The following is a 25852-nucleotide window of genomic DNA, read 5'->3' as shown; positions in this document are numbered from 1 at the left end:
AAAAAAAAAAAAAAAAGATTCAGTGTTAACTTGAAGTGTTGGTAGAAAATAATTTTGTTGAAAGAAATTTGTTTGGGTTTAAATTTTGGTCCTATGTGTGGCATATACTTTGTAAATATTTTGCATCTGACTTTGCCTTACATGTTTTCATTCATCAAACATTTTAATAAGTACTAACCATATGTTAAGTGGCTGTTAAGATATACTTGGAAACAAATAAAATTACTTGTAGTTGACTGGGAAGTAATATGTTAATACATCTCTTAAAGAGAGGAGTGGGTGCTCATGGAATGCCTGTGTGTGTGTGTGTGTGCATGTAAGGTTCTGATATGTGTGAAGATTCTTAGACCCAGCCCCAGGTTTCTGTGTGCTAGATGAGTCAGCTCTTCCAGTGAGCACCATGCCCTTGTCCTAGGCAATATAAACAAAAGTTCTGCAAAACAGTCTCAGATGCTAACCTACTTTTGCTTTTTAGATTAAGGAACTTCAGCAGGCATTAACAGTCAAGCAGAATGAAGAGCTCGACCGGCAGAAGAGAATAAGTAACACCCGCAAGATGATAGAGGATCTGCAGAATGAGCTCAAGACTGCCGAAAACTGTGAGAGCCTTCAGCCTCAGATTGATGCCATCACAGATGATCTGAGGCGTGTTCAGGAGGAGAAGGCATTATGTGAAGGCGAGATCATTGATAAACAGAGAGAAAAGGAAATGCTGGAGAAGCAGAAACGGAGTAAGTTTCCTGGGGCAAAGAATAGTTTATGAAATGGGGACTTGCTTATTTTCCCTGACTTTCACCCCTCTCATACTGATTTGCCTTTGATCCATTTTAATCTGTTTATCTGAGTTCTGGGTACATACAGTTGAAAGGAGCTCAAGAAGAGACCCACTCTTAACTCCTAGCAGTATTAGTAATGCCGGCATTTGTTATTTTAATAGTTGTCAGTGTTGAGTAAACATACTAATACAATATGCTGTCTCTGTTTTCTATTTTCAAATCTAAAGTTTTATTGAGGGCTGTAATTGTATGTGCTCTCCTAGCAATTAGACTTTAAACTTATTTACAGCCAGGTTCTTTATAACCTCAGTTGCCTCTTAGAGGTTTAATTTGCCTTTATTAGAAAATACCATTTGCTGTAGTGTATCTTTAAATTAAAAACAAGTTATTATTATCTATGTAGCTGGGCGTACAATTACTACTAGGCACACAGGGAGGTCAGACAATGTTTTGGAGTTGGTTTTGTCTTCTTAACCACTGAGGGATCTAGATGAACCTGCCGTCAGGGCGCTGTGGAATGAACACTCTTATCCCACCTCTTTATTTTTCTTAGATTTGTAAATAACTTGCAAAGAAGAGATACTTAAGATTAGTTTCATTGTTTTTGTATTATTTAAGAACATTGTAAATTTAGTATCTCTCTCTTTATTGATTTTGTTATAGATTTAGTTCCACGTTAAAGTTAATTACTTTCTGAAGAAGAAGAAACCTCTCATGCCCCTCGCCACTGTCTTTTCTTATTTCCAGGTGACCTGCTTTCAGTAGCTTCAGGCTACTTTTTATCTTAGGTGTTAAGTCATTTTTAGAAAGACTTTGAAATATTTGTCCTAAGTGGTATTTTTATAACCTTTATATTTAAGATATTCTATATTATTTATAAGTTGATGTACTGTTTTCAGAGAAGTGATACTTTCTTTCCAATTATAGGTGTGAACGATCATATTATACGGTTTGACAACCTTATGAATCAGAAGGAAGATAAGCTGAGACAGAGGTACCGGGATACGTATGATGCAGTCTTGTGGCTGAGAAATAACAGAGACAGGTTTAAACAAAGAGTCTGTGAACCCATAATGCTCACGGTAAGAAATGTTACTCATTTTTGTAACATCTATTAGTTATTACAGATTTTTGTTTGTGTAAGAATTCTTATTCTTGTTAAGACCCTGGTTTTCTTTGTTGGATTTGTAATCACTATGAGGCTGAGGCCATACATAAGCTTTCTAAGGTGCCCTTGAGCCATAATGGTATATACACTGAATTTTTTTTAGAAAGCAGTTTAAAACTAGGGGACCAGAGAGATGGTTCAGTCTATAAAGTACTGCCATGAAAACCTTAGTTTAATTATCAAAACTTATATAAAAGGGAGGGGGAAGCAGGTGGGCCTGGCATGCCTGCAGTCCTGACCATGAAGAGGCAGACAGGCTCTGTGGCCAGCCAATAGAACTAAATTTACAACTTACAGCTCCAGATTCAGTGAGAGAGCCTCTCTCAAAACCAGATGTATTGGAGTGAGGTTAAGGGAAGCACCCGACATCAACCTATATGTACACACATATATGCATGTGTGTGTGTACATGCACACACACACACACACACAGATAGACATGCCTCATAAAAAAGATAGGAGGCTGGGGATTGTCACTAGAATCGTGTATAAATACAGTCGCTTGGCTAGGTTTTAGATTATAGTATTAGATTACAATTATCTATTTTAAAAGAGCACTCTGAGGATTTTGTGAATGAAACAAGTGATTGATATCATAAAATAATTAATAGCTTTGATGACTGGGTCATCAGGAATAGAAAAGCTGCAGAAATTTAATGAAGTTTGGTCATAAATGTAATGGGATAATTTCTATCAAATTCTCAGGTGATTAGTTTGGCTTTATAAAGGGATATGAGAATAAGAAAACATATTTTTTAATAGTGATATACTAGGTACATAAGATTAGAACTCCCCAAATAACCTAAGAAATGCTTTTACTGCATATTTTTTGTTTGATAATAATAGATTTTTATAGAATTCTTCATATAATCTATTTTCTATAGCCTCTACTTTATTAATAATAGCATAAATTTAACTATCTTAATATTAGTAAAATTAATATTTGTAATATGTTCTTTTCTTCACAGTTACATGTGCCTATAATCTCAGTTGTTGAGAGGCTGAGACAGGAGGATTGAGAGTTTGATGCTAGCTTCAGCTACATAACAAGTTACATTCTAGCCTGGGTAACATAGTAAAACCAAACAGAAACAATAGCAAAGATAATATTTTTCCAAAATTAAGAAGAGAATTTATATTTAGTATATTCACATTGTTTTGATCTGATAAGGACTGAAAAAAAATCCTTGCTATAAGTTATATTCTAAATACAGTTATTTGCTCATTTAAAAAAACAAAACAAAACCAACCTCAGTAATAGTTCAGAACTTCATCAGGTTTGCCATATCTGACGGTCTAACTAGCCCATCACCAGGTCAGATCACTGGCCGGATTGGTTTTACATCTCAGGGTTTAAGACAAGATGTACTTACTCTACTTCTATGTAGTGACTTTTCACCTAGCTTCTCTTTCCGTCCAGATCTTTATGTACACTTAACCTAACCCTTCAATTCTACTTGAAAATGAACCTCCTTGCCAAGTTAAGAGTATGTACATTGAAAATGTCAGATAGCGTCAGTATTCCCGTCCCGTCATTTTTTTCTAGCAACTCCAGTCTAGAACTGGAAAATGTAGAAAAGAGTTATAGGTATTATTTTTATTACCATAGTAATATTTATAATCAGAATTATACCTTGTATTAACATAATTAATGTGTGTAAAGAAGAAAATGTATAAAGATACTGGTAGGTAAGATAAATCAACTCTCATTCTCACATAGTACAACCATTTAAATACTGTTGTGGAATCTGGGATGATAGTTCATTTGGTAAAGTGCTTGCAGAGAAATGAATTTAATCCCCCAGAACCCATGTGAAAAAGCAGACATGGTGTTGTGCTTATAATCCTAGCATTAGGAAAGTAGAGGCAATGGATTTCTGGGGTTCTCTGCCATCCAGTCTAGTTTTCTTTGGGAGTACCAAGCCAATGGGAGATCTAGTTTCAAAAAATAAGATAGATGGCATTTGAGGAGCAATGATTGTCCTCTGACCTCCACTTACACACATATATGTGAACCTGCACATATACATACAGAAACAATGCTGTTAGGTTAGGGCTAATAATAAAGAATGAGTAAGCCGGGCAGTGGTGGCGCACGCCTTTAATCCCAGCACTTGGGATTGAGAGGCGGGTGGATTTCTGAGTTTGAGGCCAGCCTGGTCTACAGAGTGAGTTCCAGGACAGCCAGGGCTACACACAGAAACCCTGTCTTGAGCTCCTCCCCCCCCCCCCCAAAAAAAGAATGAGTCATATATGATACTTAATAAACTATAAAACAGGTTGAATAGGGTATATAGAAATTTTTCATCTAAAAGTTGTAAAACAGAAAGTGACATTAACCAGATGATCTGAAGATCTGTGTCTACTGTACTTGCCAGTCTGTATCTTGCTACTTTGTGAAGGTGTAACTGTAAAATTCTTTGAAAAACGTGGACAAGTATTATTTCCACTAAATTCTAGAAAGAACAGAGCGATATTCTAAGAAAGAGGATGCTAAAAACCAGTACATTACATAAATTTTACTTGAGGATATGTATTATACGTGGAAAAAAAGATAAATCATTTACTTTTAGAATGTAACAAATTGGGTAGTGACCAAAATAACTATTTGTGAGATTTCAAAGAATTGAATGGCCATGTTGTGAACTGTTTATACAAGAAGAAAACTTTTGGTTTTCAAATGGAAAGATATTTTTAATAAATAAACCCTGGAAAAACCTGAGAACCAAGTCCTACACTGGTTAATCCATAGCAGTTGTTTTTCCCACTTTAGAAGTTGAAGTGAACATCAGCTTACATTTTCCTTAATTTGCACTTTTTACCATAAAGTAATTGAATATGAAAAAAAACTGAAATGGCAAACACCAAATGTTTATAGTATACATGCTTGAGTGATCATATTTTATAGTGTTTGTTGTCTGCATTCCCATTTTTCTGCACTTGATATTTTCTAGAGAATAGTATCGGTCAGTGTACAAATCTTTTTTTTTTTAACAATACTTTTTTTTTTTTTTTTGAGCAGTATTGGAAATTGAATCTGGGGTCTAATGCATAGTAGACAAATGCTGTCCCACTGAGCTATATCCCCAGACTAGAGCCCTAGTTAAAAATAGCAATGGTTTATGATACTGCATCTGTGTAAATAAATGCCTTGTTGTTCATTCAACTCTTCTACAAAATCCAAAGGCAGTACTTCTAATGCCATTGTTAATGAGAACTGTATGATGGCTTGCTTTTCATTTTGCTTCTTAATGATAATAAAGACTTAGTATTCGCCAGGCGTAGTGGCACATGCCTTTAATCTCAGCACTTAGGAGGCAGAGACAGGCAAATTTCTGAGTTCGAGGCCAGCCTGGTCTGCAGAGTGAGTTCCAGGACAGCCAGGGCTATACAGAGAAACCCTGTCTAAAAAAAAAAAAAAAGACCTTAGTATTCTTGAAACAGTTCTCCCCTTATCTATCTTAATATCTCCCATAGAATTGAGCCACTTATGTAGTAATATCTAATTAGTAAATATTTTTTAAACATGTTAGTAAAAATTGTGTGTGGTGGTACTTGCCTGTAGCACCAGCACCTATGAGGTTGATGTGGGAGCAGCACAAGGTACATTGTGAACTATAGGTACAGTTTCATAGCCAAAAACTCCAAAACCCAAATAAGTACATTTATGTTGGAACAATGCAAACTTTTGCCTTCTCAAAGGCTCTGATAGCTGGTTGCCGTGGCAAGTTTTTTCCATGAGCCTAAAGGAAGGCTTTGTTATGGTTTTGTACCTATCAGCCAAGTAATAGGAAGTTTATGTCAAAATCAAGGAAGAAGCCTGGGGAAGGACGAGAACTGTTTGTATTTGTAGGTAGCAGTCTCTTGTCTCTCAGTGACTTAACCAGAAGGAACTGAAAGCTGTTTGTAAGAAAGTGTAAAGCTCATTGCAGAGGGGATCCTCATGCAGATGGTTGTTCTGAGTCCCAGTAAAATGCTTGGAAATTACTTAACAGTAAACTTATTCCAACTAAATAAATCCAAGATAAGTGTGTATGTACTCTTAATGATAAGTGCATTTCAGGAAAACTAATTTCTTCTTTTTTTATAGATTAATATGAAAGATAATAAAAATGCAAAATATGTTGAAAATCATATTTCATCAAATGACTTAAGAGCCTTTGTGTTTGAAAGTCAAGAAGATATGGAGATTTTCCTCAGAGAGGCAAGTACTAACCAGTAATACACTCTGATTGACTAAGCACCTCCTGCTTTTCTCCTTTATGGGTTTGTAGTTTCTCTGTGTTTCTTGAAATATATCACCTTCCATATCATCAATACACTTACTCTTTTTTTATATATGTATAAAAACAAAACCCTGAAGTTTTAGAATGTTAATCTGTCGATCACAAATGAAATTCCTCCATTTTACTGTCTCAGCATGGTTTTATTTTTTGCTGTGTGTGTGTGTGTGTGTGTGTGTGTGTGTGTGTGTGTAGGGCAATGGTTTGGGTTTGTTGTTACTATTTTGTCTTTTTGGAGTGGGGGTGGGCTTTTGGTTGGGTTTTGGGTTTTGTTTTTTGGTTTGTTTGGTTTTTTTTTGTTTTTTGTTTTTTGTTTTTTTTTTTTGAGACCAAGTTTCTTACCAGAAACTCACCAGTTAGCATAGACAAAGTCTGAAAGGCCTGTCTGTCTCCACCTCCACAGCACTGGAATGACAAGTGTCCAGCCCTATCCTCCTCTCCTTTTATTTATTCTCTAGGGATCAAACTCAGGTTCTTGTGCTTACTCGGCCCACACTACCCCATGCACACTCTCCCCAGCCAGTGTATGCCTTACATATCTTTTGTTGAATGTTTGCTTTATGGTCACTTTAGTTTCTGTAGCTGGGAAGAGAGACCATGACCTCAGCAACTCTTTTAAAGGACAACATTTAATTGCGACTGGCATATACTTCAGAGGTTCAGTCCATTATTATCATTGCAGGAAGCACAGTAGCACCCAGGAAGATGAGGTAGCTGAGTGTTCTCAATCTGAACCAGCAGGTAACTCAGAGAGAGTGACATTGGAACTGGCTTGAGAGTTTGAAACCTCAGAGCCCACCTCCAGTAACACACTTCTCCAACAAGGCCACACCCTATAGTGCCAGTCCCTAAGCATTCACATATATGGGCATATAGGGGCCAGTTTTATTCAAACCACCACATGGCCTTTAGCTATTCAGAATGGATTTCTAAAATTTACGTTGAATTGTTTATATATTAAGATTCAGTGAGAAGGTATTTTGATTTGATTTGTTTTGTTTTTGAAGTAGTTCTTGCTGTGAAATTAGGCAGGCCTTGAACTCCAAAGATCCTCTTACTTCAGCCTCTCCCTAAGTATTGGAACTACAGCACGCATATCACTGAGCCCCTCCAGCTTTTGTTTCTAGTCTCTCTCAATGCTAAGTTTGTGGGTAATTTTTTTTCAAATTTTTGTTTTAAAAAAATTATACAATATATTTTAGTGATATTTTTATCATCTCCCCCAGCTCCTCCCAAATCCTCTCCATCCAACTTCCTGTTCTCTCTCACCAAAAAAGGGACAGGGCATACAGGGGTAAAATAGAGAAGAAAAAATCAATAAGACAAAAAAAAAAAAAATGCCATAGACAAACAGAACATATACTACTCACCACACCAGTGATTCCATTTTATGTTGACCAGCTATTAAGCACGAGGCCGACTTTGGAGTGTGCTTTATACCATATTCAGTGATACTCTACAGGAGAAAACTGATTTATCATTTCCTAGCAAGTATCGATTACAAATAGCTTCTTGGTTAGGGGTGGAACTTTATGTCCATTTCCCCTATTGAATGCTGACATTTTGGTTGGTTTGAGCCTGTACGGGGCCTCTGTGCTGACACAGTCTCTGAGGTCATATGTGCATCAGTCCTGTTGTGTCTGGAAGGCACTGTTTCCTTGGAGTCATCCATCACCTCGGGCTCTTAAAATCTTTCCATTCCTTTTCTGTGTACATCCCTGAGACTTGAGGCTGGGAGGGGTTTTTGATGAAAAACTCTGGGGTAACTGCTTCAACATCTGTCACTCTGCTCACATTGTCCTGTTGTGAGTTTCTTTGTTAATTACCATCTACTGCAAGAAGCAGCATCTCTGATAAGGCATGAGAGAACTCTACTCTATTGGTGTCTTTCTCCATCCACATTAATTTTTGTAACAGGTCTCTTACTTAATATGTAGCTTTCTGATTGGCTAGGCTGGCTAGCTAGTAAGTTCTAGGGATTCTCCCGTGTCTGTACTTACCCAGTGCTTTGGTTATAGATAGATACATGTTGTTCTACCCAACTTTTATGTGGATGTTAGGGTTATTAACTCACGACAGCACTTTATATTGAGCCATCTCTCTAGCCTCTCCCATTCAGTGCCCCACCCCCAACCCCAAGGCTTCTGTTGCTTTCTCATTGTTCACTGGAATTTTTCCATGCATTTATAGTTGAATGATCAGCAAAAGGTTGAAACAAGTGTAAGTATTCTAAAGTTTCTCCCTTGACAGCATCCTGCTGAGAATTGCCCTTTCATTTACATAGCCATTCTAGTCACCCCAAATGCCATCCTCTGATTTCTATTCAAACCACAGACTACATCTTTCTTCCTAAATTACCACTTCTGTATCTCTCCTGCTAGTTAAGTCCCCTTAACTCTCAGGTCACAAGTCACATTAGCTCAGACTTATTCAGTTCCATCCCTCAAGATTGTTGTCCAATTAATTTGAAAAGGATTGTTTAAAATTTTGCTTAGAGTTTATAATCATTATTTGTAAATAGGTAAACCCCATACAAGATAATATAGTATTAATGAAAGTATAGCTCTGCCATCTATATATTTTGTAGCTAATTTCAGACATACTATTTCATCTGAAAATTTAGTACATCTTTCTGAAAGAAGAGGATCTTGGTAGGTATAGGGCACATGTCTGTAATTTCAGCCCGTGACAGACAGAAGCAGGAGATTGTAGGTTTGAGGCCAACCTGGGGTACATAGCGAGTTCCTGTCTACAGACTGACTCGCAAGTAGTAAAACCAAAGCAGAAAAACCCATAAAATAGAAAAATTCATATTGACTTTAGGGTTGGTAAAAAATCCATTGTTTAAATTTCTGATCACCCTAGCAATTCCAGTAGCAATATGGTGATTTTTTAAAAAATTGTTTCAGGGGCTGGTGAGATGGCTCAGTGGGTAAGAGCACCCGACTGCTCTTCTGAAGGTCTGGAGTTCAAATCCCAGCAACCACATGGTGGCTCACAACCATCCATAACAAGATCTGACTCCCTCTTCTGGAGTATCTGAAGACAGCTACAGTGTACTTACATATAATAAATAAATAAATCTTAAAAAAAAAAAAAAAATTGTTTCAGTTAAACACATAGTAATTAATACTGTCTTTTTTCTGTGTTCAGGTTCGTGACAACAAGAAGTTAAGAGTAAATGCTGTTATTGCTCCCAAGATTTCATATGCAGACAAAGCCCCTTCAAGATCTCTGAATGACTTAAAGTAAGTTGAAAGTATTGGAACTAATTTGAATACTAAATAATCTTAAGGGACTTGTAATTCTCCTTCACATAATGTTTGTTATAGCTGTGTTGCCTGTCTTAGGAGTTCTGCTAAAGTCTAAAACTGGAAAAGTTGAAGCTTAGGAATGTGTCACGTAACATGTTCATGTTTCATAAAGGTGATCTTTCAAATTGTGGGACAGTATTGGATTAGTTAAAGATATATTTTACTAAAAGTAAAAGGCAAAAGTTAGCCATTAGAAATAGGAAATTCTGAATTGTTTTCTGCAGCCAAAATAATTTCTGTAAAGGGCTAAATGTAAAGAAATGCAGTTTTGGGCTGGAGAGATGGCTCAGTGGTTAATACCACTGACTGCTCTTCTAAAGATTCTGAGTTTGATTCTCAGCAACCACATGATGGCTCACAACCATCTGTAATGAGATCTGATGCCCTCTTCTGGTGTGTCTGAAGAAAGCTACAGTGTACTCATATACATAAAATAAATAAATCTAAAAATAAGAAAGATACGCAGTTTTATACAATCGTGTAAATATCTGGTCTTTAGATGTAACTAGTCATTCTTAATATAAAAGTAATAAAAGGAACAACAAAAGGTAGCTTGTACAAAAAAAGCTTGTAATTGTAAAAGACTTACGCTTAACAGCAAGGAAGAAAATAGTACCACTGATTTTTTTTTTTTTTTAATATAAAAATCCCTTTTCTTCTATCGTTGCTAAATTGTGTGTCTTAGTCACCTTTCTTTCTTGTTCGTTTGTTTTGTTTTGTTTTGTTTTGTTTTTGGAGGGTCAGTGCTGTTGTTTTGAGACAGGTTCCTACTGTATAGCCTATCTGTCTTGGAACTCACTGTGGCCCACACTGGCCATGAACTTCTGCCTGCCTCTGCCTCCCTAGTGCTGAGATTAAAGGCATATTCCACCACTCCCAGCTTTAGTTACTTTTCTATTGCTATGAAGAGACACCATGACAAAGGCAATTTATAAAAGAAAGGGTTTAATTAGGGGCTTCCTTTCACTTTCAGAGGATTTATAGAGTATGGCACCTTGCCGGGAGGCATGGACTAGAGCAGTAGCTGAAAGCTTACATCTGATTCACTGGCACAGGACAGAGAGAGGAACTGAGCCTGGTGTGGGTTTTTTAATGACACCTCCTCCATCAAGGCTATTCCTCCTAATCCTTCCCAACAGTTCAGCCAACTGGGGACCAAGTAGTCAAACATGAACCTATGGGAGCCATCCTTATTCAAATCACCACACACTGTATTCTGTTTGTCAACCATCAGGTTGTATGTCTGTGAGTGCACATATGTATACAGGTAGAAAACAGCCTCAGGTGCCATTTCTCAAACTTTCCATCCTCAGACTTTTGGGGTTTGGTATGTTAGTGTGGGAAAAGGAAAAAGTCTCCTGCTGGTCTGCAATTTCCCAACTAGGGCAGAGTGTGTTGCTTGAGGGCCCAGTGATCTACTGTTCATCTCCCCATTGGGATTATAAGCCAGTGCCACCTTACATGCAGTATGGGTTGTGGGGTTTGAACTCCACTCCACTGTACCTATGTTTTTGATGTACTTACAAGGCAAGCATTTCATCTGCTGAACTATCTCTTCAATCCAGTGTTCAGGTTTTTAAAATAATACTTTTAAAAGAAAAACCAAATCACTTTTCTTTCCAGACAGTATGGATTTTTTTCATATCTTCGAGAGTTATTTGATGCACCTGATCCTGTGATGAGTTACCTTTGCTGCCAGTATCATATTCATGAAGTTCCTGTGGGAACTGAAAGGACCCGAGAAAGAATTGAACGGGTAAGAATGCAAACATGTAGAAACTCTTTACACTTTAAGTCGTGATATGTCATAAAACTGTGACTAATATTTTATAACAGAAGTGAGACAAAGCTATCTAGAACAAGTTAATAAATCCTTTTGATTTTTAGAGGAATTGAGTAAAGCTAAAATCGTAATGCCTGGATGCTCTTGGGTGATTCTGCCTTACTTGATAAAAGACTTGCATCCTAGATGATCTTTCGAGTGTACTTAGAATACTAGACTGGGATAGAGGTCTGTTCTGGTAAGCTTCCACCTTCTTAAAGCTTTAATTAAAGACTCGTCATACACAAATGACCACTTTTTTTCCTTAGCAGATATACCCTAAGGGTTTTTGCAAGCAGGGACAGACCAAACCTCCCTTAGAACAGCTTTTGGGGGAGGGGGTGTTTTATGAGACAGAGTGTCGTTTTCTTGAACTTACTGTGTAGCTGAGCCTGGTCTCTCACTCAGCCTCGCAAATGCGGGCTTACCCTTGTGCAACACCCAGCTTGGGCTGGTTGGTTGGTTAGGTTTTGAAGCTCTTTTTTTTATTTCAAATTACTCAAGATTTAGGATTCCAGCTTATACCCTATTTATTCATTATGCTTAAAGGGTCTTACCTCTTCATTTAGACTAGGAATTTCTCTGGTAAAACAAACCTTAATAGTATTGATTATGAAGCTTGAGAGACCCGGGGGTGGGGTGGGAGTCACAACAACCTATTGATAGTAGAAAATCAGATGTAATGATATTATGGTGCTTAGAATGTTTTGATTTGTGAAGCTCTTGTATAAGTGAAGAAAAATGATTAAAGAACAAAGGTCAAAATAAAAACTCTTTGAACTCTATGAAAAGTGTTTTCATCTAGTATTGTAAACATGGAGAAAGTAAGTCTGAGATTATGTACAGTGCAGTGAAGGGGAGGAAAGCGTAAACCATTCGTCACTGGGCTCTTAGTGTCCTTTGGAAAAACTACCAAACTACAGGTCCTTGGGACAGATGTCAGCAAAGTGGAAGCGTGGCCTTCTCACTGCTTAGTGAGCTTTCTTGTCACTCTGAAAATACGCCTTTCCAAGACACTTACCAAAGATGCATGAACCACGTTAGAGATGTTGGATAGGTTGTATTGAGTCGGGTATATTGCTCTACTAGAATTCGCCTGGGTTTTGGTCTTAATTCTTTAGTCCTTTAAAGCATGTATTATACTTTTTATTAGATGTTTATGAATTCCTGCTTTACATTACAGGTAATACAAGAAACTCGATTAAAACAAATTTATACAGCAGAAGAAAAGTATGTGTTAAAAACTTCTTTCTATTCAAATAAAGTTATTTCTAGTAATACATCCCTGAAAGTAGCCCAGTTCCTCACTGTTACTGTGGATCTAGAGCAAAGAAGACACTTGGAAGAACAGCTAAAGGTTGGTTCACTCCATTTGGTTACTAAAATATCAACTGGAGTTTTAAGACTCTAATTTTAAAAAGTTTTGTTAACAATGTTTTAATGTTCAATAGGAAATTAATAGAAAACTGGAAGCAGTGGACTCAGGATTGGTAGTCTTGCGTGACACAAACAGGCATCTTGAGCTCAAAGACAATGAGCTAAGGCTGAAGAAAAAGGAGCTTCTTGAGAGAAAAACCAGGAAAAGGCAACTGGAACAGAAAATCAGCTCCAAGCTGGCAAGGTATCTTGTAGCTTTCGATGGGAGTTCAAAACACATGGCCTGAGTGTCTGCTAGCTCAGTCGTGGATGTCAGCAACAGTTTATAGTAATTTCTAAAGTTTTAATATCAGTGGTCAAATTACAGTTGTGGTGCATAGGGCAAAAGTCAGACTAAAGTGTTCTCTCCAGTGCTTTGACCCATTCACTGCCTGAGTGTAAGTGTTTAGAATGCAGTTAGAAATTATATGGCGCACGCCTTTAATCCCAGCACTAGGGAGGCAGAGGCAGGCGTATTTCTGAGTTTGAGGCCAGCCTGGTCTACAGAGNGAGTTCTAGGACAGCCAGGGCTACACAGAGAGACCTTGTCTTGAAAAACCAAAAAAAAAGAAAGAAAAGAAAAGAAAAAGAAATTATATTCGTGTAAAAAAATGACAGTTGTAGGTTCTTTCCTAAGGTCTGTGACCTCCAGCCATGAGTAATTATCTAGGTTTGTATACCAGGAATGAAATATCTCCTATTGAATAGGCCTTAAGTCCAGTTAGACAACTATTGGTTGCCTCTGATATAAAAGTACTACTATTCCACTGTTGAGGAGTCTTTGTTGAGCTGGTAAACATGACAGCATAGACAGAGGACATTTCACAAGGCCCCATCTGTAAATTAAGAGCTCCAAGCAGTCGGTGACTGTTGAGAGAGGGTGAATCAGTTTTCCCCAGGGAAGAGCTTCCTGATAGGTTGTCTAATCCCAAGTAGTAAGCCTTAATGCATACGTGTACATATGAGAAACACTAAACGGACCCACAGAGAGACAAAGGGATATAGAGATATGAATTTGAGGGGTGTAGGATAGAGTGGTTGGAGGCAGGTAAGGGGGGTACATGGAAATTATGCGAATACAGTATTCCTGCTAATTTCTCAAAAAGTAAATTAAGATTTCAAAATGGGGAAAATCAGAAAAAATATTTTAAAAGACAATATATTACAGAATTTTCCTTTGTGTTTAATCTTTTTGTAAAGCAAAGCTTCTTTCCTGCATTCTCTTCAATTTTTAACCTTCAACCCTTCACTTTAATCCTATCTTCAATTATTGACAAACCATTTAAACTTTACTGTGTGACTTCTGTGATTCCCTTGTTGAAGCTTGTTTAAGATACTGGGAGAAAATGAATTTTTGCTTATTACCAGCCCATTACTTTTATTTCTGCCTTTATTCACTTTGTAGTGGTTCTGTGGTGATGCCCTGCAGCGATGGTTGGACCCTCCGTTCAGTTCATCCGGAAGACTGTTTGAAAAGTTTGGGGTGGGTGGGTGGGTTAGCGGGTTCTTGCCAGGCTGCTCCTTGTGCTCCCTAAGACTGGCTTTCATAATTACTAAGAATCTTGATTTCCTCTCCAGTAACCCTTCCTTGGACAACACCCACTGTATTTGTGGTTCTTATTTACGACTTCTACCTCTCTGTCTCCCCGGAATCACCATGCTTTAGTGGAGAGACCATGGACTTTGGTATTAAACTTATCCTACAACTTAATATCTAATTGTAGGTGACTACTTAACTTTTTAAACCTTTGTTTTTTTCATCTTTAGAATTATCTTAATGATAAATGTGGGGGTGCAGGGTGTAGCTCATATAGCCCAGGCTGGCCTCACACTTGTATAGCGGAGTTACCTTAAACTTGTGATTTTTCCTGCCTCTGCCTCCCAAGTGCTGGATTGTGTACCTTCACTCCGGATCAGTGCTACTGTGGGGATTGAATCCAGGTCTTTGTGCTTATTAAGCAAGCACTCCACCAACTGAGCTCCAGTCCTAACCCTTGTGTTGATTTTTTTTTTTTTTTTTTTTTTTGGTTTTTTACTTATGGGTTATCTCTACCTGCTTAAGGCTTGTGTTTTATTAACAATGTCAGTATCAAACTATATTAATAACTAAATAATTTCTGGATCAGGTATTATTCTGTGTTGTGTGTTTGTTCTTTCAAGTTCAGACAGAGNGCCTCTGCCTCCCAAGTGCTGGATTGTGTACCTTCACTCCGGATCAGTGCTACTGTGGGGATTGAATCCAGGTCTTTGTGCTTATTAAGCAAGCATTCTACCTTTTGTGATACAGTCCTTACCCTTGTGTTGATTGATTTTTTTTTTTTTTTTTTTTTTTGGTTTTTTACTTATGGGTCAGCTCTACCTGCTTAAGGCTTGTGTTTTATGAACAATGTCAGTATCAAACTATATTAATAACTAAATAATTTCTGGATCAGGTATTATTCTGTGTTGTGTGTTTGTTCTTTCAAGTTCAGACAGAGGAAGTTTCTCATCTGCAGTGTACAGATGAAGAAGCTAAAGCTCCAAGGTGTAACTTGTCCAGTTCTGCTTCTTGATGAATAACAATGGGAAAATTCAAACTTCCTTTCTGACTCCATATTCTACATCAGTACCATTACTGACACTAGTCTTTGCTGGTCTTATAGCTCCATAATATATTTTGATCCTAACTGATTGTATTAAAAGATGCTTAATCTAGAAACTAGTATTTATACTTCTGATTACCATTATTATTATATAACCCAAAAAACTTCAGGGGACCTAAGGCTTTGGACTCGGTCTTTTGTTTAGCTCTGATCTCTCCATCATTATATGTGTCTGTCATGCAGTATAAAGCTGATGGAACAGGATACTTGCAATCTGGAAGAGGAAGAACGAAAAGCAAGTACCAAAATAAAAGAAATAAATGTTCAGAAAGCAAAGCTTGTTACTGAATTAACAGGCCTTGTAAAGGTAAGATTTTTTTCTTAATTCTTAACATTTTTAGAAAGCACTTGCTAAGTGCTAAAATTTAGTAATGTTTGGAGGACTTTATGAGAGATCATCGCTTTAAAGTGTTTTTCTGGCCTGGTGATATAAGCAAGAGACTTATAATCAGTTTCAGCGTGTTTAGGTGTTAATGCTTACGGAGAATTTTAAAAGTTAACTCATTAGGCTAAATTATTTTCTTTCAAATGACCTAGATATTTAGGAAGTAACTTTTTAAAGTAGTTTTATATTAACTATTTGACGGAGATATCAATCACAAGAAGATGTTATTTTTTCATGATTCATAATTTTGTTTTGAAAAAAAGAACTAGAGCATTTTTCATGGTTGTTTGGAACATAGACAACATAAAACCCAAAATCTTATGGGTTGTTTGTTTCTAGGTATGCACTTCTTTCCATATTCAAAAAGTTGATTTGATTCTTCAAAATACTACAGTGATCTCTGAGAAGAACAAGTTAGAAGCAGATTACATGGCGTCATCTTCCCAGCTGCGTGTCACAGAAGTAAGACAGTCTGCCCTTGTGTTTTTTCATTTTAGGGTCCAACCTCAAACTAGTTCAAAAGGATACATCGAATACTATTATTCTCAGTGTCCAGTTGTTATATACTGTGTAATTTCAAACTTAGTGACCATCAAGGTAGCTTATTGAAGAAAAGCACTTGCCACAAAATGGCAGTGACCAAAATTTAATCTCTCAAACCTGGGAAAAGGTAGAAGGAGAAAGCTGACTACACAGATTGAATGTGGCCACACCTATGCTCGCAGGCACAGTAGTAATCATTATTTATAAAATAAAACTTAATATTTTGTAAATGAGGGAGCAATACTTGAAGGATGTAAGAGTGGGTAGATGAATAATTGCTACAGTTTAACCTTAACTTTAATATTTCAGAGTAGATGATAAAATTGTGCAGGGGAAAGAAGTATGAAATAATACACAAACTTAGTTCTAAAGATGTAGTGTCAAGGTGATGGCAACAGTTATTTTTTATTTTTGTTTTTGTTGTTACTTAGTATTTTAATCTCTAAATTACTTTCTCAAGAATAGAAGAACACTTAGTATTGTAAACATCCACAGAAGACCTGTACAGTAACAAAACTACACTTTGAGAAATCCCTATTGATGTCTTACAGTCCTGTTTTGATGGTAACCACATACAGTTAGTATCAAATTGAACAGTTTATAAGGAATATTCCAATAGACTGCTCTTTCTTAATACACTGGCTTTTTTTAAGTTCAAGGATCGTAGGCCATCTGTACCATCTGACCATCTACAAAACCCTGGTTTCCCATGGACCCTTGATGGTTAGTAGTTTACTAAAAAGTACAGACCTCTGAACACCACTGACTTTTCATAAAGAGACACACAGAACAGTCTCTGAGAGAACCCTAACCAGTGCCTGCTCTTTTCATGAGCAATTGTAGTATGTCACTCTCCTGGTGAGTCTTTGTGCTTACCAGCCAAGAAGCTTCACCAGGCTGCAGGGCTTCTACTGAGCGTCTATTACATGAGCATGATTGCACCATTAGCCGTGTGGTGCACTCAGTAACCAGACCTCTTGTCTTAAGTTTGGGGAGTTGTGGTGATGTTCTATGATTCAAAACTTTATATGATTGGTCTTTCTGCCATTGCCCACTGACAACTTCTTCACCCATTAAATTCTAACTTCTCCCCTTAAAATAAATTCAGATGTGATCCAAGGAATTCTTAAATTAAAAAAAAAAAAAATCTCTTGGTATTGATTTTCAAAGCTAATCTTCATTTCTACTTGAGAACTCCAGAATACAGTTTGGCGACATAAGTCAGTAGAAAATTCAAAACAAACTGCCAGCAGGGTTTCTTCTCTAAAGAGATGAGGCCCCATTAATTGTAGAAAGCTCTGCAGTCCAATATGAAAAGAGCTGAAACAGAGAGAGACTGTTAAAGAACTCCTACATAGTGGCCTAGACAACAGTCTAGTGATGTTTTCATTGTCTAGACTCAAGAATCTCAAACTCCTTTGAAAAACTAAACTTATTGAAAAGAGTAAGAACTACATCATACATGTACTAACAGTAGTTATAAGTCTAATATATAGCTAAATTCTCTGAAAAGGAATGAAAATTTGCAAATAAAATGGCATATATTTGCTGATTGTCTTTTAGATATATTCAGTATTATTATATGAATTGATACTTTCAGACATGGAAATAAGGATTTTTTTACTATTTTTTTATTGTAAGGAGCCAATAGATAACCTTTCTCCCAAGAAGCTATAGGGAGGTATGAATATCATGTAAAAAGAGAGTGATGTACAAAGAAGAGGTGTGAAAAGCAGAGGCAATACAACTCAGAAGTAGATATTTTGTTTACAAATACAAAACACAGAATGAAGGCCAGACAGATTTGTGACTAAAATCCCAGCACTTTGGAGGCTGAGGCTGGAGGATCATTTGAGCTTGAGAGTTTGAGACCAGCATAGACAGCATGGACCCCATCTCAAATAAATAGCAAAATAGCAATCAGATTATTAACTTAAATGTTCTAACATCTTTGAGTTAGAAGCATCGCTTTACAGAAAAAATATTATTCCAAAAAAGATGGATTCTAAACAATTCTAAAGAATTTCAAAGAGAATCTTTACCTGTTTTCAGTAATTAAGCTGTTAATAATATCTGTGATGTTCTTTTTGTAAATGTGAGGAATAATGTCATTAAGAGTTTTAGCTTCAGTATAAAATAAAGATGTGGATTAATACAAACCTTAAAGAGTTTGAGTTAGAAATGACCAAAATAACGTCACGATCTATTTTCTCTAACTGGGGCTGAGAGGGCAAGCCCAGCATGGTGGTTCATGGCTTTAATGCCCACACTGGGGAGGCTGGGGCAAGGGGGTGAGATTGAGGACACCTATCCTTGAAGAGAAGCAAATGCTCTTGACCAAAGAGACATTTCAAATCTAAGCCTTTAGATCTGGGATCCCCAAATACAGGAGAATGTGCAGCATTCTTCTTCCACCAGAGGGCCTTCCGGGAACAGATTTTCTTGTTCAGTATTAGCCGAGCTCTTTCTGTACCACTTTGAAGACAATTCAACTTTCCAGAGAAAGAATTTTAGAGAAAAGGTAATAATTATTTCTTTAAGATATATACTTAAGAACATTTTTTTCTGAACTTCTAATTGAAGATGTTTTATATATTTTGCCATTCTTTTGTGCCACACAGATATATTATTCTCTATATTCAGTTAACTATTTAAGACCAGAAATCCTAATAAAACCTTTTGATTAATCTTCTATGGATATCTATTCCTTTTTTCTCTGTGTTCCACTAATAAGGATCAATAAGAATTGTGGGTTAAAGTGGTCAGGAGCTCCTTTCTTACTTAACTACCATGGAACTTACAGTGTCTTTGGCTATTTCCTCTCTCCCCATATCTTTTGTTATTTTTGAATAAAAATTTTGAGAATTTTATGCATGAATGTGCTGTATTTACATAGATTCTACTCCCTTTCCAACTTTTTAGCATTCCCCAATTCCCTTTCAACTTCATTGCTTCATTTTTTATAATTATATGTTACATACATAAATATATATATACCCACACATACATATGCATGTTTGTGTGTGTGGTCTGTGTATACATAACACCTACCAAGTACATTTAGTGATATATATATGTACATAAGTTTAGGACTGACCACCTGAATTTGGAGAACCTATAAGATGGTTCTTGCCCTTCAGCCTTTGCTTAGGAGCTTGCCTTCATCTGGGTGTGGAGCCTTATGCATTTTTCCCATCCTCTTTGGTATGTAGTTCAAACATATTTTTGAGATTTTGTGGCTATAGCATCCTTCTCACATCTCAGTACCTCAGAGTAAGCATCCCCCTTGTCTTAGTCAGGGTTTCTATTCCTGCACAAACATCAGGACCAAGAAGCAAGCTGGGGAGGAAAGGGTTTATTCGGCTTACATTTCCATACTGCTGTTGATCACCAAGGGATGCAGGACTGGAACTCAAGCAGGTCAGAAAGCAGGAGCTGATGCAGAAGCCATGGAGGGATGTTCTTTATTGGCTTGCCTCCCTGGCTTGCTCAGCCTGCTCTCTTATAGAATCCAAGACTTCCAGTCCAGAGATGGTCCCACCCACAAGGGGCCTCTCCCCCTTGATCACTAATTGAGAAAATGCTCCACAGCTGGATCTCATGGGGGCATTTCCCCAACTAAAGCTCCTTTCTCTGTGATAACTCCAGCTGTGTCAAGTTGACACAAAGCTAGCCAGTACACCAGTCTTCTGGTTCTAAAAATATTTCCACTCCATCTTCAGAAGCGGAGGTATAAGGGTTGTGTTATAGATGTGCTAATTAGACATAGATAGTCTGTGCATTCCTGATTTACTTACTCTACATTTTATCAAATCACAGATTTGTGTAGACGCCTCCAGCTTCCTGCAAAAATAATCTTTTTTGATGAAGGATAACAGCTGCTCTAGAATACAGTTAGAAGTTCTATTGGTTTAGAAGAATGACAGTAGTGCTTTCTCCTCTGGGGTCTGTAGCATCTCCAGCTATGGGTAGTTGGTCAGGCTCACGCTACCAATCAGACGGCTGTTGTTACCCCAACAGTACAGAGTGTCACCATCACACCACTGGTGAATTCCTGCCCAGCTGATCAGTGTGTGCTTCACACAGTTAGCAACTTGGCATTTCTTTTGAATACTTTTATCCCTGGGCAGCATGCATAGCTCCTTCCCTTACTATGAGAGCTAATCTTCAAAGGGGATACTTCCAAGTCCTGTGTCCAAAATTTATGGTGTCTTCATAGTGTCTAACCTTAAGTTCTGGGAGGCAAAGACAATAACAATCATCCATTGTTGTTTTGAGGGTATTCTAGATACCCCTTTTCCAACAAGGGAGATTTCCTTGCCTGACACTGGGTATTTATATTAGTTAGATCGTCTTTTAAGGAACATTATCACCCACTGTGGCATAATTCCACATGAAGTACACACACAGGTTATATTTGCATTAAGTTTTTTAAAATAATGTTTATAAACATTATATATATTTATAAAATAATGTTTCCATATGGTTTGTTTTTTAAAAATTATTTTGTAAGACAGGCAGTGGTGGCAAACACCTTTAATTCCAGCAATCAGGAGGCAGAGACAAGTGGATCTCTGAGTTTGAGGTCTGGTCTACAGAGCAAGTTTCAGGACAACTAAAACTACACTGAGAGAAAAAAAGTACTTTATATATATATTTGAATGCCTGGATATATGTATGTGTACTATATGTGCCTCTCAACCTTGTTGTGGGTAGTAGGAACAACCTAGGTTACTCAACAAGAATAGCAAGTACTCTTAACCAAAGAGACGTTTCAAATCTAAGCACTTGGATCTGGGATCCCCCAAATGAAGCAGAATGTACAGCATTTGCCTTTCCAGGTTTGATCTACTTCACTTAGTATGGTATACTAGTATAGTCTGTCCATTTACCTATAGGGTTTGGTTTGTGGGTTTTGGGGTTTTTTAATGGCCGAATAGAATTTATTATCTAGGAGTTACAGAGACAAAATTTGGAGCAGAGACTGAAAGCATGGCCATCCAGAAACTGCCCCACCTGGGGATCCATCCCATAAAGAATCACTACTGCAGATGCCAACAAGAGCTTGCTGACAGGAGACTGATAAAGCTGTCTCCTGAGAGGCTCTGCCAGTGCCTGACAAATACAGAAGTGGATGCTCACAGCCATCCATTGGACGGAGCAGAGGGTCTTCAATGAAGGAGCTAGAGAAAGGACAAAAGGAGCTTATGGGGTTTCCAGCCCCATAGGAGGAACATCAGTATGAACTAACCAGTACCCCCCCAGAGCTCCAATCAAAGAAAACACATGGTGGGACTCATGGCTCCAGCTGCAGATGTAGCAGAGGATGGCCTAGTCAGTCATCAACAGGAGGAGAGGCCCTTGGTCCTGTGAAGGTTCTATGCCCCAGTATAGGGGAATGCCTGGGCCAGGAAGCAGGAGTGCGTGGGTTGGGGAGCAGGGGGACGTGGGAGAGGATAGGGGATTTTTGGAGGAGAAACTAGGAAAGGGGATAACATTTGACATGTAAATAAAGAAAATATCTAACTAAAAAAAATTTTGAGTATCTCAAAAAAAAAAAAATCTACTATCCTAGAGTGCTTCCGAACTTAGCTACTGTGAATAGAGCAGTCCTGAACATACTGAGCAAGTGTCTCTGGTAGGACAGATAGCAAGTCCTTTGGATTTATGCTCAGGAGTAGCATGGCTGGGTCATGTGTAGATCTGTTTTTAGATTTTTAGGTGTAGGTTTTCTACAACAAATTCCATAATGGCTACACCAGTTTGGAAAATTTTGAATGAGAGTTCCCATTTCTCCAGTTTTTTTTTTTTTTTTTCTTGTATAAAATAGAGTTTATTCAGTGCTTGGGGAGGGGAGTTAAGAGGACAGCAGAGGCAGAGAAAGGCAGAGAGAAGGGAAGAGTAGAGACATAGAGGCTGGCCATGACCAAGTGGAGAGGGGGAAGGGAATGGGGAGAGGCAGCAGTACGAGAGGTGAGTTCTCCACACTCTTCTTGTCAGTTGTTTTCTTGATTGTAGCCTTCTAACTGGGCTAAAATAGAATCTCAAATAGTTTTCAGTTATCTAAATGCTAAGGATGTTGTTGAACACATTGAAAATTTTTTGTTTTGAGAAGTCTCTGTTTGGATCTATACCTAGTTTTTCATTGGCTTGTTTTCTTTAATAGTTCTTTTTTAAATTTCTCTCAGGCTAGTAATTAGAAAAAGGTTCACTTTTATTTCAGTTCAATGCAGTATATAACCTTTTACTTTTTATATTTTTATCTCATTGTTTGTTGTCAAACTAAATGACCCAAAGACCTTGTTAATAATAGAGCTCTCCAAGTCCTTCAGAGATGGTAATCACATAGACTTGTGTGACTAGGCCATCAACCCCTTACATATAAGTGTTGGGGGGGGGTTGTTTATTTGTTTTTGGTTTTGGGTTTTGTTTTTGGTTTTTGTTTGGTTTGGTTTGGTTTGGTTTTTTTTTTAGGGAAATTACTTTGTAGTTTTCTACAGCATGAGATAAACATAGTTTCATTATCAGAAACCTCTTATAGCATTCTTGGTGCTTCTCAGCCACATCTAAAAGATAACACATTTCCTAAAATTGTGTATAGTGTGGAATAGTGGTTATGATAATACTTGGTCTAGAAGTTGCGTTCGATAGACTAAATGCCCTCCTCGTCATACATAAAACTTGAAAGACTGGGCTTTGTCCACCTTAGTAAAGCTAAATTTTTATATCCTATAGATGCCTCTCTTCCAGTCATGTTATGTTACTTACTAACCAGGTGTATCTTTGAGGCTTCCCTGCCTATATTCATAATCATCTATCTTTAAAATTTTCTTCATAACTGGTTCTTAATAGTTTTTTCCCATTAAAGCTGTGCCGAACAGCTTATGTGATCACTCTGACCTCTGTTCTATATTCTGTTTCCTACTTACTTACTCTGTCCACACTGCTTCCACTAAAAAGCTTTTATTATAACAAATGTAACATGTGCTGTATAGGGCAAGCAGGGTAACTTATGGTGGCAACACTTGTGAGGTAGAAGCAGAAAGATGAGGTGTCCAATACTAACTTTGGCTACATAGTAAGTTTGAAGGTGAGCCTGGACTATAGGAAACCCTTTCTCATTGCTTCTTGCTACTCCGCCTTTTGGCTAAGATCAAGTGTAGGAAACCCTTTCTCCAAGATAAGGGGTTTTTTCCCACCACACCTTTGATATTTAAATTTAGTCTGTTTGTTTGATTTTGAAAGTCTGTTAGAGTTGCAACATTGTTCCCTTTCCTCCCTCTAAATCCTCCCATCTGCTCCCTCCTTCAGATTCATGGCCGCTTTTTTTCATCAGTTGTTACTGCATGTATATATGTATTTTTACATACACACCCACATATATAAATCTGGTGTGTGTGTCTGTGTGTTTCCAAATGTAACCTCTTGAGTACATACATATGTTACTTGTATGTATGGGGCTGACCATTTGATGCTGGAGAAGCAGTCTTTGTTCTCTTCTTTGGGGAGGGCCACCTTTTCTGCTCCCAGCTTTACTCAGTTACCTGTGGGGCTTGTGCGGGACTGAGGCTCCATGGGCTTTTACTTATGTTTGGAGCAATCATGTTGGTGAGACTTTACAGGTGGAGCTTATCATATTACTAGGAGACACAATCTCACAGCAGAGTAGATAGAGTTTCTTACAGGCAGGCATGAATTGGGGAATTATTATAATCTCTAAATGTGTAAACTTGAATGGTTTTTTTAATTAGGTTTTTTTTTTTTTTTTTTTTTTTTTTTTTTTTTTTTTTTTTTTTTTTTTTTTCGAGACAGGGTTTCTCTATATAGCCCCGTCTGTCCTGGAACTCACTTTGTAGACCAGGCTGGCCTCGAACTCAGAAATCCACCTGCCTCTGCCTGGGATTAAAGTGCTGTGATTAAAGGTGTGCGCCACCATGCCCGGCTCCTAATTAGTTTTTTAAAAATAATTTTATCTGGCCTAGTGGTGGTGGCACTCGGGGTGGGGGAGGGGGAAAAGCTCTTTGAGTTCATGGATAGCCTGTTCTACAGAGCTATTTCAGGGACAGTTAATGCTACACAGAGAAATTCTATCTCAAAACATAAATAAATAAGTCAATAAATAAATAAGTGAATGAATGAATAAATAAGTAAATAAATAAATAAATAAATAATTTTGCCTTTTTTAATTATATGTATTTAGGGGCTTGGGTGTATGCACATGGAACCCAGAGGATTCCCCTAGACCTGGAGTTATAGGCAGTTGTGAGCCATCTCTCTCCATCCCTCCTTTCAGCCTGTTGCTGTGTAGTGTTGTGGGAAATAAAAGATACAAGGTCTAGGCTTAGGGCTATGTGACTGTAATCCCCTTACTTGGGAAGCAGGAGGATCAGGAGTTCAGGGTCACTCTTGGCGAGATAACAAGTTTAAGCCAGCCTGGGCTACATAAAACCCTGCTTCTACAGTGCTACTTCCCCCAAATGGGGTAGGGTTGGGGATCAAGTAAAGAAGAGAAAACTTAGGTGGGAAGCACCTATCCAAGGGTACTCAGTAGATAATGTCTGTTTCTGTTTTGATGATGGTTCTGTGGGTCTTTCTTTATTCACCACTCAATACGTAATACAGATGGGCATCTCATAGATCTTGCTAATTAACTGCTGGGGAAATAAATAAGTCCATGAATGAATGATAAATAGATAAAATATATTTGAAAAGTTATTAAAAGTAATTTTTAAATTTATATTCAGATGCTGTTTTTTTATGTGAAGCCTGTGTTTGATAATGTTTCATTAAAATTAAACATTTACAAAAGAGTAAACTTTAGAGTTCTTACATATTAGAGAAATACTAGCTCTGATATTTTAAAGTTTAGTTTAAATTTTTACCTCCATAATAAAAGGCTAATGTATTTTTATAATAAGAAAGTCATGGTTCAGATGACATGATAATCATAATGAATTCAGCAATTTATTGGATATGGGATTGTTTTATACAGCAAGCCTGATTTAGTAGTAACATTTTGAATTATTATTTTTTTAATAGCAACAGTTCATTGAATTGGATGACAACAGACAGAGATTGTTACAGAAATGCAAGGAACTTATGAAGAGAGCTAGGCAAGTATGTAACCTGAGTGCAGACCAAGCCGTTCCACAAGAATTCCAGACAGTAAGTATAAAAATAAGTAATGCTTCATTTGACATAACACAGATTTTTAAGTTTAAGATGTCCTACTCTAGGCATAGACACAGGACGTGAAAACACAAAGTGGTATTTAAAACTACGCCTTTTCCCAATGATCAGATACTTAAAGTAACTTCGATTAACTTACTTTCTCTCAGATTTAGTTACCGGTCATTGCTTACTTTTAAAGTATGGACAATATCTTTAAATGACAACATAAACAGCCGAGCGTGGTGGCGCACGCCTTTAATCCCAGCACTCGGGAGGCAGAGGCAGGTGGATTTCTGGGTTCGAGGCCAGCCTGGTCTACAGAGTGAGTTCCA

The 25852-nt window shown here is 37.5% G+C and overlaps 1 protein-coding gene across 2 annotated transcripts in view; it reads left to right on the top strand.

Annotated features, from left to right (window-relative positions):
* Positions 1 to 25852, top strand: part of Smc5 (structural maintenance of chromosomes 5) — a 64983-nt gene that overhangs the window by 28090 nt on the left and 11041 nt on the right. For both annotated transcript variants that reach the window (XM_029540129.1, XM_021191596.1), the window contains exons 9-18: positions 476 to 731; positions 1704 to 1858; positions 6035 to 6148; positions 9381 to 9475; positions 11165 to 11297; positions 12547 to 12720; positions 12815 to 12984; positions 15605 to 15728; positions 16146 to 16268; positions 25389 to 25514. In XM_029540129.1, coding sequence (XP_029395989.1) covers positions 476 to 731; positions 1704 to 1858; positions 6035 to 6148; positions 9381 to 9475; positions 11165 to 11297; positions 12547 to 12720; positions 12815 to 12984; positions 15605 to 15728; positions 16146 to 16268; positions 25389 to 25514 — 1470 coding nt within the window. The remainder of the gene's footprint in view (positions 1 to 475; positions 732 to 1703; positions 1859 to 6034; positions 6149 to 9380; positions 9476 to 11164; positions 11298 to 12546; positions 12721 to 12814; positions 12985 to 15604; positions 15729 to 16145; positions 16269 to 25388; positions 25515 to 25852) is intronic.

This window comes from Mus pahari, chromosome 1 (assembly GCF_900095145.1).
Source record: "Mus pahari chromosome 1, PAHARI_EIJ_v1.1, whole genome shotgun sequence".
Taxonomy (NCBI): domain Eukaryota; kingdom Metazoa; phylum Chordata; class Mammalia; order Rodentia; family Muridae; genus Mus; species Mus pahari.
This window is presented reverse-complemented; position numbering and strand designations above follow the sequence as displayed.